At 42.0% G+C, this 14090-nt stretch overlaps 1 protein-coding gene across 4 annotated transcripts in view; it reads right to left on the bottom strand.

The window, feature by feature from the left end:
• KIF13B (kinesin family member 13B) overlaps positions 1-14090 on the bottom strand; it is a 120203-nt gene that overhangs the window by 39413 nt on the left and 66700 nt on the right. For all 4 annotated transcript variants that reach the window (XM_077782478.1, XM_077782479.1, XM_077782480.1 and 1 more), the window contains 12 exons: positions 13821-13955; positions 11664-11794; positions 10528-10614; positions 9765-9955; positions 8967-9177; positions 6919-7081; positions 5790-5936; positions 5220-5369; positions 4479-4607; positions 3036-3206; positions 1885-2042; positions 800-932 (listed from right to left, as the gene is read on the bottom strand). In XM_077782478.1, the coding sequence (XP_077638604.1) occupies positions 800-932; positions 1885-2042; positions 3036-3206; positions 4479-4607; positions 5220-5369; positions 5790-5936; positions 6919-7081; positions 8967-9177; positions 9765-9955; positions 10528-10614; positions 11664-11794; positions 13821-13955 (1806 nt within the window). The remainder of the gene's footprint in view (positions 1-799; positions 933-1884; positions 2043-3035; positions 3207-4478; positions 4608-5219; positions 5370-5789; positions 5937-6918; positions 7082-8966; positions 9178-9764; positions 9956-10527; positions 10615-11663; positions 11795-13820; positions 13956-14090) is intronic.

The raw sequence follows: 14090 nt of genomic DNA, 5'->3' as shown, positions 1-14090 counted from the left end.
GATTTCTGTTTACAGGATTTATGAATTCACAGAATGAAAAATAAAACTTCAGCATTCAGCAGCTCCCCAGTTTATTTTTCTGGAGGGTTTTCAAACATACCCTTATAAGATTTTATTTTTAATACTTTTGAAGGCAGAAAATGGGATCTTCTTCCCATCTACAAAAGAGGAGAGCAAATAGTCTAATTTGGCAAGCTACTGGAATTTCAGTGAACTTTTTCTGACTCTGCTCTCCATGGCTGAAAATTCTGACCCACTGATGGCATCAGCGCAGCAAAGTAACTGCACTTTAGTAAAACTGTAAGGGGAAAAGAAGTAAATAAAAAGAAGAAAATGAAAATAAAAACCAAAGGAGTCGGTGAGGTCAGAGGAGCAGCCTGTATCCAACTTTTACTGATTCCTCGTGTTCTTTGAGCAGCAGCTTATCAATAGCTCATCATTTAAAAACGTGAGCTGCTCAGTTAAGCATTAACAATTTAAAGCAGGCAGAATTCAAAGAACAAAGGAGTGCTCGGCTGGAAGGATCAAATAAAAGAGAACTCTTGGACCTCTTGAAAAAATAATGAAGTTCAGTGGAGACTGATGTCCCTTCTGCCAGGTGCTGGCACAGGACAGAGCAAAAAAGGTTAACAGGGAGGGCTTTGATCACCTTTTAGCTGAGTTTTGCTCCGTCTCCCACTTCACCCCTGTTTTCCACAGCATCACATTTTGCACCTAAGCTTGACGCTGCCTTGGCCACCTTGGCCACCCAAAGCAAAGCTTCCCGGGTGACACTGGAACCCTGGCCCTGCCACCTCACCTGTCTGAGCTGGAAGATGCCTCCTGTGCTGACGTCCTTGGCAGGGGTCACCTCAACCGGGCAGTACTCCCCGTTCTCATTCAGCTCCAGGATCTGAACCCACAGCTCCACTTTGCGGGTCACCTCGCTCCACCTGCAGAACGAGTCATGCACTGGGTTGTTCCTTCTCTTCGGGTGTTTTTTTTCCCCCCCACAAAGAAAAGAATTAAAACATCACAACACTGAGCTCACAGTGCAGATTGAAGCAGCAACAACTGAAGCTGCAATAAACGCACCGTTTGTGAGCGCACAGGGCTTCTAAATTTTCCTGACAGCTATTTTAGTCAAACATCAGAAATAAGCCTTTTCCTGATTCCAGTACAAACCCCAGCTCCACATTTAAACTCTGGTCTCAACTCCTGCCACAGTAGCCCAGTGCTGTCAGGGCAATCTGACTGAGAAGGAGGACAAAAGAATGAAATATGACATTGTCTCACAAGCTCTCAAAATTCAGAGCACTTTCCTGCCATTGCCTTCTGTCCAACTCTTCCCAGAGCTTAATAAGAAACAGCCATTTTTATAATTAAAAAGAATAGAGGTGCTTACTACTTAACTATCAAACATAACCCACTATTCTAGAGCATCCTTTTGCTCTTTGCCATAGCTACCTGACTTTTATTTTAAATTTCCTTATATGCAGCTTAACAGTCAACACAAGCTTAAGCTGTAAGTAAAAAGAGAAGTAACTGCCAATAAATTAAGATGCAGAGCCACCTTCTAATTGAAGAGGCAAAACAACTTACATTTAAGAAAATGCTACTACAAGATTACTTTGGGGAACAACAAATGGTGCCAGCAAACAAACAACACCTCCCTGCAGTCTGAATTACCATAATATTGCATATTTATCCAAATTGAGGTAATAAGGAATAAGACTTTTCCAGTGGAAGCATTACATGGATGGCATTTCATGGCCAGGAATGAATTGGAATAGTGGCCTTCAGTTCAAAATTTGACTCCTTACCCCAAACCTGCTTCCAAACTGGGCACCTCAGATGGTGATTTTTCCCAAATTCCTAAACCAAAGATGCATTTTCCACATGTACCTGTCCCGAAGGCTGCGTGTTTTGGCTTGAATTATTCCCAAATCCCACAGGGCTGGGTTTTTTCGGTCACCACTCTGCTTGTGTCCATAAACTTCAATGGCCAAAGCACCATCATAAAGATGTTCCATGAAGTCTTCAGAAATGTTCACAGAAACCTCCTGGAAGGGACAAATCAGTCGGTAACTGTGACTACACGACTCAGGCTGGGAGATTTTACTGCCTTGACTTTAATAAAAGCATTTAGTAAAATCCCCCTGGTTCCCAAGACACAATCCAGGGGAAAGGAAGTGTTGCCTCAGTTTGTAAAATCAGGAGGCAGGTCAAAGGCATGTGATTTTCCAAAGATTAAAGTCTATAAGGAGCTGAAAAATGACCACAGGCTGTTGCAAGCCCTGAGCCAACAGCTCAGAAAAAAAATCAAAGCATATGTTGCAATGTTCAGAATCAGAAAATCAAAACTCATTAGAAGGTGTTACATCCATTTCACAAACGGGAAGATGAATAAATTGCCCAGTGTGATGAGAAGTGATAGAACATGATGACAGCTGGGGTGATTTGGCTGAGACTCATCCAAGCTGACTTTAGATGTCTCTATAAAAGATGCCTTTGCTCAGCTGCTCCAGAGCCAGTGGGAAGAAAGAATCTGTCCTAAATAGTCTGTTCTGACCTCTAACAACCCAACTTCAGCATCTACAGCAGCCCCATCTCCCAGAACTGGGACATTTCTCTTCATTTCATCAGAGTTTAGAGTGATCAGCTCAGTTACTGACATCAAATATCTTCATATAAATATCCCTCATCCGCAGTGAATTTTACTGTGGATAAATTCCAATATAAGTTTCTCTGATTAACTGATGTTCTCCTTTATTAACCCACGTCACCTTCAGGACTTTTTGTAAATGAAAAATGTACATGTAAATGAACAGTGCAGAAAAAACAAATTTAAATGGACTCTGAAGACATTTGAGCTCTTATTTAAAAAAATATTAGTGTACCAACATAATGAAATTAAAAATGGTATTAGGGCATCATGAAATAAAATGTGAGCAAAGAGGCAGATAAAAACTGCATCACCAACTTAACCTGCCTTGTTTTTGTGGGTTTTTTTGCCTGCCTTACAGTTTAATTAATAAAACAGAAAAAGAAATTACTTTGCAGTGGTCGAAGACAACCATGCACCGTGGCTCCTTGCTGATGGAAGACTGGGAAGGATCCACCTCAGGTGCAACAATAACTGGCTCCACTTGATCCCAGAACGTGTATTTGCAGAACACAAAGTTGGACAGGTGCTGGGGCAAACCTGTAGCTTGAAGTATTTTAATCTGGAAAGGAGGTGAGAAAAAAAATGAAAAGCATTTATTCATCAGGCATGGAATTAAAAACATGACCTGGCAGAACAATGTTCCACTGCAGAGGATTAAAAAAATAAGAACAGGAGACAAAAAACAATTTAGCAAATGAAATTTCTGCACTGGTACTCATTGGAGACAATATCTGGAGTGCAGCAGCTGAGGACAGTCACTAGATGTCACCAGGCTCATATTTCTGTAAGGGACATTCTGCTCATTTTTAATGGTGAAATGCACCAAGCCCATTGCAACTGAAGAGGAATACAATAAAAATCTCATTATTTCAGTGGCTCTTTTATGTTCCAAAAATCCTTGGTTTAAGATACTACTTGCTCTTACTCTGTGATGCTGGAAATAACACAAAATCAACCCCAAAGAATGCAAAATTAGCCTGTCCCCTCATCAAATCAAGGCCAAATAGAAATAAAATGTTGTGAATTCCCATTCTGATCTAAACAAAGCCATCATATTCACCATATATTTAATAAACTTTTATTCTCCATTTGTCAAATTAAGACCAAATGAGCGGACTTCTGCAGTATGATCCTTATCATTAGCCAGGAGTATTTTTTGCCAAAATGCCCCAAAATGTCCTATAGAGCTCCAGAGCTCTATGGGACAGCATTAAAAGTGGGGTGGGAAAAAGCACAATTTCTCCCAAACTGCTCACATTGTCCAGAAGTCAGCAAGGCTGGGGACCACTCCCTGTCATGTTTATTGCCTTTCTTTTCCTACCTGTAGCTTGTAGTTTTACTATCACAGAACTACTAGTAAATATTTCCTACTAATTTTCTTTTTATTACTAAACGTAATAAACACACTGTACATATTTTACAAAACATTTAGTGTTTAGAGAAATAAATATTGAGAGAAAAATAAACATTAAGAGATAATGAGATGATGGGAGTTTATCAGATTCTGTGACTCTTCTTGAACTGGATATTGCAGTGCCAAGCCTAATACAAAGACCTTCCCTGGATTCCAAGAAAATTCCTGGGGTGAGCAGTGCCAAGCCTAATACAAAGACCTTCCCTGGATTCCAAGAAAATTCCTGGGGTGAGCCTTTGGCATATTAATGAAATTAATGAAAGGAACAAACCCCAACCAATTATCTTGTGTTACTTCAGCCATTCCAGACACAAAATGAGGTTACAAAGAGACACCCAATGTCCAGAAACCAAGGATTTCTTTCTGACTCGGGATGGGAAAAGGTTGCTCAGAGGTTGGGATACACCTGGAACTCACCCTGCAGTCAAGTTTTCTCTCCTGGACATCATTTTCATTTGAGTAGTCAGGACTGTCCTCACCTCCCACCAGCCTGTCATCGATTTCCCCGCTCACTCGAACAACTTCCACGTGGAGGCGACCCGAAACCTGGACAGGAGTCAGAATTATTTGTGTGCCAGAAATCAGTGACAGGTTCACCCCTCCCTGTAAGCAGCCAACACTTTATTCCTTTTGCACTGCTCTTGCACTCTGGATTTGTTGCACCACGTGAAGAATGCGTTGCAGCAAGAATCAAAAAGCCTTTGTTGCAAAAGCCATCAAGAAATCAGACAGTGGGGTGACTTGGGGAACAATCTCACCTTCAAACCATTCTCTGGAGGGTCTGCAAAGAGCACACTTGATGCAGAGCATGGAGAACGTTGCCTGGTGTGCTCTGCTGCCTTGGAAGTTGTTCTTACAGAACATATTTAAGAACCTATTTTCTTGATGGCAGGCAGTGAAACCAGTGGAGCTATAGCTCATCCTAAGGACTTATTTTGGGCTATTTCCCTCAGGAAGGTGCTCAGGAAGTTTTCTCCTTTCACAATCACCTCGCTGGGATTCAGAGCTGTCTGAAAACTCCACTAAAATATTACAGGATTTACACAGCTCCACACTGTTAGTGAAGAACTTGAGCACATGGAACTGGAAATTATCTACTCGATCCACAGGCTGTAATTAAACAGCTGAGCAAGGATAAATTATAAAACAATTACAAACCTCTCCCTTCTGATTGATGATTGGAACAGCATATTGAAGCTTCACATCGTAGAACAGGCACTCAAGGAAAACATTGGCTACCCCAATAAGGCTGTGGTTTTCCTGCTCGTCGTAGAAGGGATCAGCTCTCCTGAAATAAGCTCTCATCACCTGCAAGCAAATCCAGAGTCTGTCAGGAAACCAAACCTCCCAGGAAACACTTTTCAAAGTGTTGCACAGCCAGCCCAGTGAAAGAAAAAGGAACTCAAGCAAGAGGCCTGCTTAGATCACAAGAAGAATGGAAATGAGTTTTACTTGTCCTGAGCAAGTTCTCCTTAACTTTGCCAGATTCCTGAACATTGTGTTACTGCTGCTTCCCATTGTGTGCTCCATTCCCTCACCAAACCATGCATGCAAGCAGGAATCAGGGTGACAAGATAAGGGTTAATTAAATGCTGAGGATCAATTCAGTACTAGGAAAAACAAAACCTCAGGGAAACACAGCTCTTTGCATATTCCCTCCCCACCTCTACCCAACAATCCTCCTGAAAATGTAACAGGAATGTAATTACGGGAGTACTTTTTACTTACTGGATTGTCTTCCTCACAGTCTTTCCACTCCTGGTAAAGGTCTCTCATATCCACCAGTCGATTCTCCAGCTTTTCCAGTGACCAGATCTGTTTGCCTTTCCCTTTCCTCCTCACCTGGATTGCAGGCTCGCTGAGAATTGCACCTCTCTGCCAAACAATTACAGGGATGCCAAGAAGGAATTCGCATCACAACAGTGAAAAGAGAGTTTAAAATTAACACAAACTTGAGAATATATTTGGGAGAAGTCTGGTTTTTATTTTATTCTGGCTTGAGCAGCCAAATTCGAGCATGACAGGCTCTGAGTTCAGCTGTCACAGTGTATTAGTGGCCATTTTAAGTGGGAAGTCTAATCACAGTTACAGGCACTGGTTTCCATGGATTTTCACCTTGCATAAGTGTTAGAAATGGGAACATTTAAGCATTTCACAAATACCCTCAAGTTACAGCAGGCCTGGAGTTCCAGCTAAAATTACTACTGCCTGCAACTTTCAACTAGTGCAGACACTTATCCCCCTTTATCATCCTGCCTCTGGATGTGTCTTCCCCAGGAAACTGTGAGAAAAACTTCTAAAACAATTGACAAAAATTGTAATCCTGGAATAAAATCCGTCTATTGTACTAAAGACAGTCTGAGTATCACCAAAATACTGATTTGGCTTCAAGAAACAACACCAGCTTTGGCAGCCAGCCTGAGACACAGAAGTCTGGGTTCAGGTTCCTTCCAAAATTTCCAAAATGCCTGGGAACAAATAATCCAAATCCTCTCTGTTCCAGATCCTCCCTCCACAATGGGAATGGCAGAATTTTCACAGCTCACTGGGATGATGCAAAGTCAAATGTCCACAAAGGGATGGCAAACACTTGCAACAGATGTTACCCAACCTGCAGAGACTTTGGCACTCTGCAACAGCAGCAAGTGGGAACTTCAACACCAGGGGAAAGGTCTTGCACCAAAAAATTATCTTTTAAGGCACATTTTAGGATTTTCGTGGTATAAAGTAAGATAAGGATGTAGCAGAGATGTATTTAATGCACATTAGTGGAGAACTAACTCAACCATTAGAATAAGAGTAAAAGAAATCTGAACACTGAGGGACTAAACAACCATTTAACTCAGGGTGACTGTACCTTGCTGTTGGCATTAAGGCTTGAAGCTGGGATCTGGAGGGTCACTTTGTACTCTGTCCTCTTGTCCAGCTCCTCTCCGATAAAATTGGCTTCTCTCACGTACAAATTGGCTTTAACAATCTGCTCTCGCAGCTTCCTCAGGCTGTGGGTCAGCATTTCTTCTCTGGAAGAATGGGATTGGGAAGGGGAGACAGGAAAAGTCATGAGGTTTGTGAAAAGCAAAATAAACGGATGAGGAGGCAACTGAGAGCTTGTGGGTGAGGAATAAAGAGGGAAGGGACAGGTGACATTATAGTGGGGCTGCTACAAATACTGGCCAGATGAGCCCCTCCAGAAAACCCAGAGCAACCTCATGTTCACAAGACCTGAACTTGTGCAAAGGTTTGTTGTGCCCTACACAACATCCTTGGGTCCAGTTCTGGGGTTCCCAACACAAGGAGGACATGGAGAGAGACCAGAGGAGGCCACGGAGCTGCTCCAGGGCTGGAGCCCCTCTGCTCTGGAGCCAGGCTGGGAGAGCTGGGGGTGCTCACCTGGAGAGGAGAAGGATCCAGGGAGAGCTCAGAGCCCCTTCCACGGTCTAAAGGGGCTCCAGGAGAGCTGGAGAGGGACTTGGGACAAGGGATGGAGGGACAGGACACAGGGAATGGCTTCCCATTGCCAGAGGGCAGGGATAAATGGGATACTGGGAAGGAATTCCTGGCTCTGAGGGTGGTGAGACCCTGGGACAGGGTGCCCAGAGAAGCTGTGGCTGCCCCTGGATCCCTGGAGGTGTCCCAGGCCAGGTTGGATGGAGCTTGGAGCAACCTGGGAGAGTGGAAGGTGTCCCTGCCCATGGCAGGGAGTGGAACTGGAAGGGCTTTCAGGTCCCTTCACACCAAAGTAATTTTATCATTTTCAACACAAAAATCAAGATTTCATCTGGGAAAACCCCCTCCTATCTGTATGAATTTAGCAATATCAAAACTAGGATGCTGCTGTAGGTTTTTAACTAGCTTTGGAGCTGAACAGGCAGCTTTTGTGTAGCTCGTTCCAGAGTTTTCCCACCACAGATGTGGATGTTCCACATTACAGAGAAAGGTTTATTCAGATATGACCCACGTGCTCACTGGCCTTCCTGGCAAGTGTGAGAGAAAGTGGCAACTGTGCAGCCCAGGACTCTGGTGCTACAAAACATCCCAGGCACACAACTAGCACCTTTGTCAGACTCTCTGAAATATTTTTTAATTCCAAAGTTGCTTTTCTATCAGAAATATATATATATATAATATATCTGTAGATATTTTTCATGCCAATGTCTTTACCACACTCCTTTATTTAGGGTTTCATCTTCCTCCTGCAGCTGCTCTTTTTGACAGCAATAGTGGAAAAGATTTTTTAGTGGCTGAAGTAAATAACCTCAGGGCCATCACCCAGGAAGAGGCAGAGTGGACAGTGACCCTTCTATAATTGTTAAATGGTTTTTACAAAGATCTGGATTAAAATTCTTTGTATCATCCTCTTCCTTCCTTTTTTTTATTTGCACTCTGCTTGTGAGAACCTGCCCAGGTCAGAAAGCTGGATCTGAGTCAAGAGGAAAAACAACCTTCCAGCAGCTGAGTCATCATTCACGACCCATGAAAGAACAAACTCACATAGGAACCTCAAAATTTCATCCAACCACCTCATCTTTAGTTAAATCTGCTGCTGATCAGGATAGAGCTTCTCCTTAATAACAAAGCAGGAACTGATTATTTCTCATATTTTCTACCACGGTATTTCTGGTTATTCTGGAGGTGTTCAAGGCCAGGTTGGATGGGGCTTGGAGCAAACTGGGATAGTGGAAAGTGTCCTCCTCATGGCAGGGGTGGAAGTGGATGGTCTTTGATGTCCCTTCTAACCCAACCTGTTCTATCATTCTGCGATTTTTTTTCGGCTGCATCCTCCCCAAGCCGCGCCACGAACCCTCACGGAAATCCACCAAAAATGCAGCACGACTAAAATCTTGCTGAATTCACTGCAGAAATTTAACTGAACGCCCCTGATGGTCACACTGGGGGGGTACCCACCTCTCCTCTGCCCACTGCCTGAGGCGCTGCTGGGCGCTGGGGGAGTGGAAGGAGAACCTGTCCATGCTGCGGAAATGCTGCTTCTCGGGCGAGAGCCGCCGCCGCAGCTGCTCCAGCTCGTGCTCGTACATCAGCCTCTGCCTCTCCAGAGCTGACCTCTTCTCCTCCTCGTGCTGCTGCTCCAGGCTTTGCAGGATTGACTGCATTGGGTCTAGGCAGAGTTTGAAAACAAAGCAAGTGCTGCAGTGAAATCCGTGCTGAGGAGTGTCCTGAGTGCGTGGCGCGAGAGCAGGTATCGGGTAAAAAGAGAGGCTCTAGTTTTGTTGCAGTGTGTATTTAGAACAAATGTTTACAAGGCAGATGATTTAAGAGAATTAAGAAAACGGAAAGCCCAAGCTGAAAAAAACAAAAAAAAAAAGTAGTCCTCCTGTTTCCCAAAATAATGTCATTCTGGGACAGCTATGTAAAACCACAAAAACTCAAAAACATGGTTTCAGAGACAGAAATCACTGCAGTTAATGCCTGAGTGAGACATAACACAAGAAAAATAAACAGCCAAGTGAAAACACTTTGATTTGAGACTGCAGTTCCACCAGCATTCCACTTTTGGTTTTCCCCTCAGCAAGAAACTGCCAAACCAAACAGTCTGCCATGGTTATTTTTCCCTCCTCAAGCACAAAAATGACTCTGATGAGTCATTCACAAGAAAAATTCTCCAAGAGGAAGTTATAAGGGAAAAAGTCTGTGGTTATCCTCCTATTTTGTATACATTCCCAGTAATTTTTTGTGGTTCCTTACCATTACTACCAAGAGCCTTCATGGTGACTTCCATCTGGGCATATTCGTAGCTGAAATTAATCTCACTGGACACCTCACTGGAATTGTCTCCATCTATATCCAGCTGCTCCACACTGTTACTGCACTTCATGGAGTTGTCCCGCTCCAAATCCTCATGCTCTGCCTTCTTTTTCTTCTTTGGCAAATTCAGCCTTTAAATAAGAACATTATTAGAGAACTATTAATTGCTCAGCTCTGGAACAGAGGGTTGCTTTTGAATCTTGTTAAAATTCAGTAGAGCCTCCAAATCAGAAGATTTATTTTCCCTTTCAAATTTTATTGATCTCCTGTGGGTGTAATTTTCTTCAGGGCAAAAACAGGAGCAGAAGGTAAATTATTTAATCCATTCTACATTCTCATAATTAAGTACCTCATAATACCAATAATACAGTTTAGACAATCATGACATTTTTTAGACATTCCACATCCAAACAATTTAGAGGCAATAATAAAGAGATATCTCCCACTGATTTTTGAGGTATTTCAGAGGGTTTTGAAGCACAGTCTTGAACTGAAACCATCTACCAGTGATCCTGTCTGATACAGGAAAGTCACAGATATGGCTGGGACTACAGGGGACACAGAGCACAGTAACCCTGTAATAACATTTAGCATAAAAAACCAGCCCAACATCAGTGTTGTTTTTATAACCCCATCTTTCCTCGTACCTTAAGCCAAAACAAAGTGGGTGCCAATTTACAATCCCTGTAGTAACTTCTGTTACCTGAAGAAGTGGTTGTTTCCCCACAGGATTCTGTCTCCATGGTGGAGTTGGATGGGACACACGACAGCAGAGCCGTTTACAAATGTCCTGGGAAAAGGCAAAAATCTAAAGTAAATATATTTATACGAAGCTTAATTTTTTTTCCCCTCCCAGGATTACTTTCATTACTGCAACAAGTAAAAGTAGGAGAAGAGATTTATGGATTGCATAACGAGCAAAATATTCCCAGAAAATTCACTGATCTACCCAGTGCTGTTTCACACACACCTCAAATTCAGCTTCTTTTGACCTCCTAAGCTCATGAAGTTCAGTACATTTAGATAGATATTACTACAGTTGTGTCTGGGGAGTAAAATTAGAGCTTAAAAATGAGCAGCCTGAAAAAATAAACTCACTAGGAAAAAAAACCACCTGCACGCTGCTCTGAAATAAAGACACAAAATAGAAATATTTGAATAAGGCTATTGACACCTTTGCTACATGAACAGCTTAAAGACACTAATTAAAATAATCAGAAACTACTTTTATTTCAGAGTCAGATTAAGTTTGAAAATTGGATTGTGGGATAACTCAAATTTGAAGGAAATCTCCGGTTGTCACCCAGTCCAACCTGCTCCAAGCAGGATCAGCCACAAATCAGAATAAATGTGCAAAGTTTGAATTTTGTGTATTAACAATAAGTTATTGGAGGTGCTGACTCTGCATGTCATTTTGTGATCAATCTGAATATGCCAGCTGCTTCTTAAATAGAGCTACTTAATTGAATAAAGCAACAAATGCTTCAGCAGCTCTTTGCATATCAACAGATCTCCTAGAAAATGAATTCCAGTTTGGATAGGAGTTACATCTACACAGCTGCAAATCAGTGAGTATCTACTTGCTGAAAGCACGTGCAATTTACTCATCTCCACTTTGAAAATTTGGGCTACAAACACCCTCCCTGAGAGAAATCCCACTGGAACGGAACATGAGTTGACAGAGAAACAGGTGACAATTGAAATGTAAAAGCAGAATTTTTCTTACTACAAAGGAGATAGAGAAGTTTGTTTTTCAAGTATCTTTGTGCAGCATTAATCATAAAATACTGGATAAAATGACAACTATCAAACAGCTGTGGCTGCGTTTTATTCCTTCACCTGGTATTTTTTTGAGGGGTCAGCATAACCTGGCCTTCTGGGGTGATGTCTATGATGCAGTGCTCAGGAAGAATTCCCATTCCACACAGCTGGATATCTTGAGAGTTGTCTGAGCCGATTAACGTGTGCTCCTGGGGAAAAATTAATTCAGATGTTAACGATGGATTGCAGAGGTTCACTGGGTCTAATTCACTCGTTCTCCTTCTGGATGTGTTGTGTCATCTGGTCCCAAAATTTCACAGCTGTTCAGTACTTCCCTTCGAGGGAAAAAGAGAAGCAAATCAACACTTTGTCTTACAACAACAAGCAGGGAGTGCTCAGGAAAGTTTACAGGAAACAGTTAAACATGAAAATGAGGAGAATTTTATGATTTAATGGAGGAATTCAGTGCCTCAGAATGTTGTAGAAGCCAAAGGAATAGAGGATTTCAAGTAGGAATTTAGAGAGGCTCTCAGTGGCAGATCCATGGCGATTATGGAGGTTCCACCTGGATCAGCAACAGCTCAGGAAATTCCTGGATACTCAAGGTATGGGGAATTTGGAAGATGAAGGATCACGCCACACATAAAATTGCTGAGGCTGGAAAAAACACTCCAAGACCATCCAACCATCCCCCAACACTGCCCCATGTCCCCAAGTGCCACATCCACATGGCTTTGAAATCCCTCCAGGGATGGGGACTCCACCACTGCCAGGGCTGAATCTCCCTTTTGGGACAGAAATCTCTTTTTTAGGCATCTCCAAGCAATTTTTGAGGAACAGATTTAACAGTTTAGACAGGTCAGTTCAAGTTGTTCTTGAGTACTTGAAGGATCTGGTGCACACACAACTCAGAAAGAAATTGGGTGAATATTCTGAGAAACAAGAGAGTTAAATCTCAGGATTTTAGGAAAAACTGCTGCAAGTAATCTCATCATAATAATTTCAAAGCACAGGGATTTTTACACCAAAATTCCTCAGGAGAAGACAAATCCAAGTCATTAAAAAAATAACAAAGACTAATTGAAGGAGACAAAATCTACCTCAAGGAATTTTCACTAGAAAAAGAAAAGAGCACAGAATCACCTGAGATTTTTCCTGCTGGCACTGAAGGGCCAAAGGCTTTGCCTTGCTCTTGTCCTTGTTCCCAGTGACCACGGGGACAAAGTGGGATCTGTCCCAGTATCTGTCAGTGATTTAGCAGCTGAGTCACACTCTGCACTTTCACGTGCAACTTGTCTGGGAAAGGATCAATCTCTCCCAAAGCCTCAGCTCTTTTCTCCTTTTTAATGTGTTTTTTTTTAGCAGATACAAGATGAAAAAAGTGTTTTCTCTTGTTTCTATTGAGATACCGCAGAGCCACGATGGCTGATATAAAAAAGGATCACATATTTCCTAAGACTGAATAAACTAAAACCATCTTTCAGCTTAATTGCTGATTTTGTGGCTGTTTTGAGAGTTACTACCCCACTTCAAAGGGCAGAGAATGATTTAATGTGAAGCTCAAATCGCTGACGTTAGCTGCAAAATTTTTAGGATTTGCACTCCAAGATGTGACTTCAAAATGGTTGTACCTTGCTTCTCCTCCTGACTCCTCCATCTACAATTTGTAAAAGCCACAATAGACTGCCCAAATATTTCAGCACAGGGGCCAAAAGTCACATCATGTGTTTGATGGTTAGTATCAGAAACAGGGACTGCACGTCAGAAGTGCTGAGGCAGAACAGAACTTGTTTTTCACTTCTGGCAAGTTGCACAAAGAGGATTAAAAATGCATTTCATAAACTGAAGACAGCAGCCAGAATTTAGACTACACATGGAGAAACCGACTACTGATCTGCTCAGCATTCTTATAAAACAATTTCATGGGTAAAAGCTTGTGAAAGTTTGCAGTAAAAAAACCCAACCAACAAAAAAACCCTCATCTTAGAACAGGAGACAGTTTCTCAAAAAGAACACGGCTAAATTTATTATAAAAAAACGCCAAAACAAACAAAAACATCAAATCCCCAAAATTTCTTGTGCTACAAAGAATAAAATTTGAAATAAAAAGGTTATACTCATAAAATGTTAATGTTTTCAGATACACAGTTTTACAGAACTCTCCAAGTACACCTCTGCCAAATGAATCAGAGGCCTGACATTACAAAATTGTTATACACAAAGATATATTTTTACCTTTAAATAGTACACCAGGAGTTCATTGAGAGCTGGATCTGCATTCAAATTAACCAGGAAGCACTTATTATCCCCAACTTTTATTCCAGAGGACTGCAGGGATATGCCAAGGCTCTCCAGCTGTTTCTGACGCTCCTGTAAGAGAGCAGCCATCAAAACTGAGCTGATTGATGCCCATCCCTTCGGAAATCCATTCCCATCTGCCGGATCCACCAGGCAAAAATGATGGATTGATACTTCTAGAACAGGAAATTTTTTTTCTTCTGCAAC

This window comes from Lonchura striata, chromosome 3 (genome assembly GCF_046129695.1).
Source record: "Lonchura striata isolate bLonStr1 chromosome 3, bLonStr1.mat, whole genome shotgun sequence".
NCBI classification, from domain to species: Eukaryota; Metazoa; Chordata; class Aves; order Passeriformes; family Estrildidae; genus Lonchura; species Lonchura striata.
This window is presented reverse-complemented; position numbering and strand designations above follow the sequence as displayed.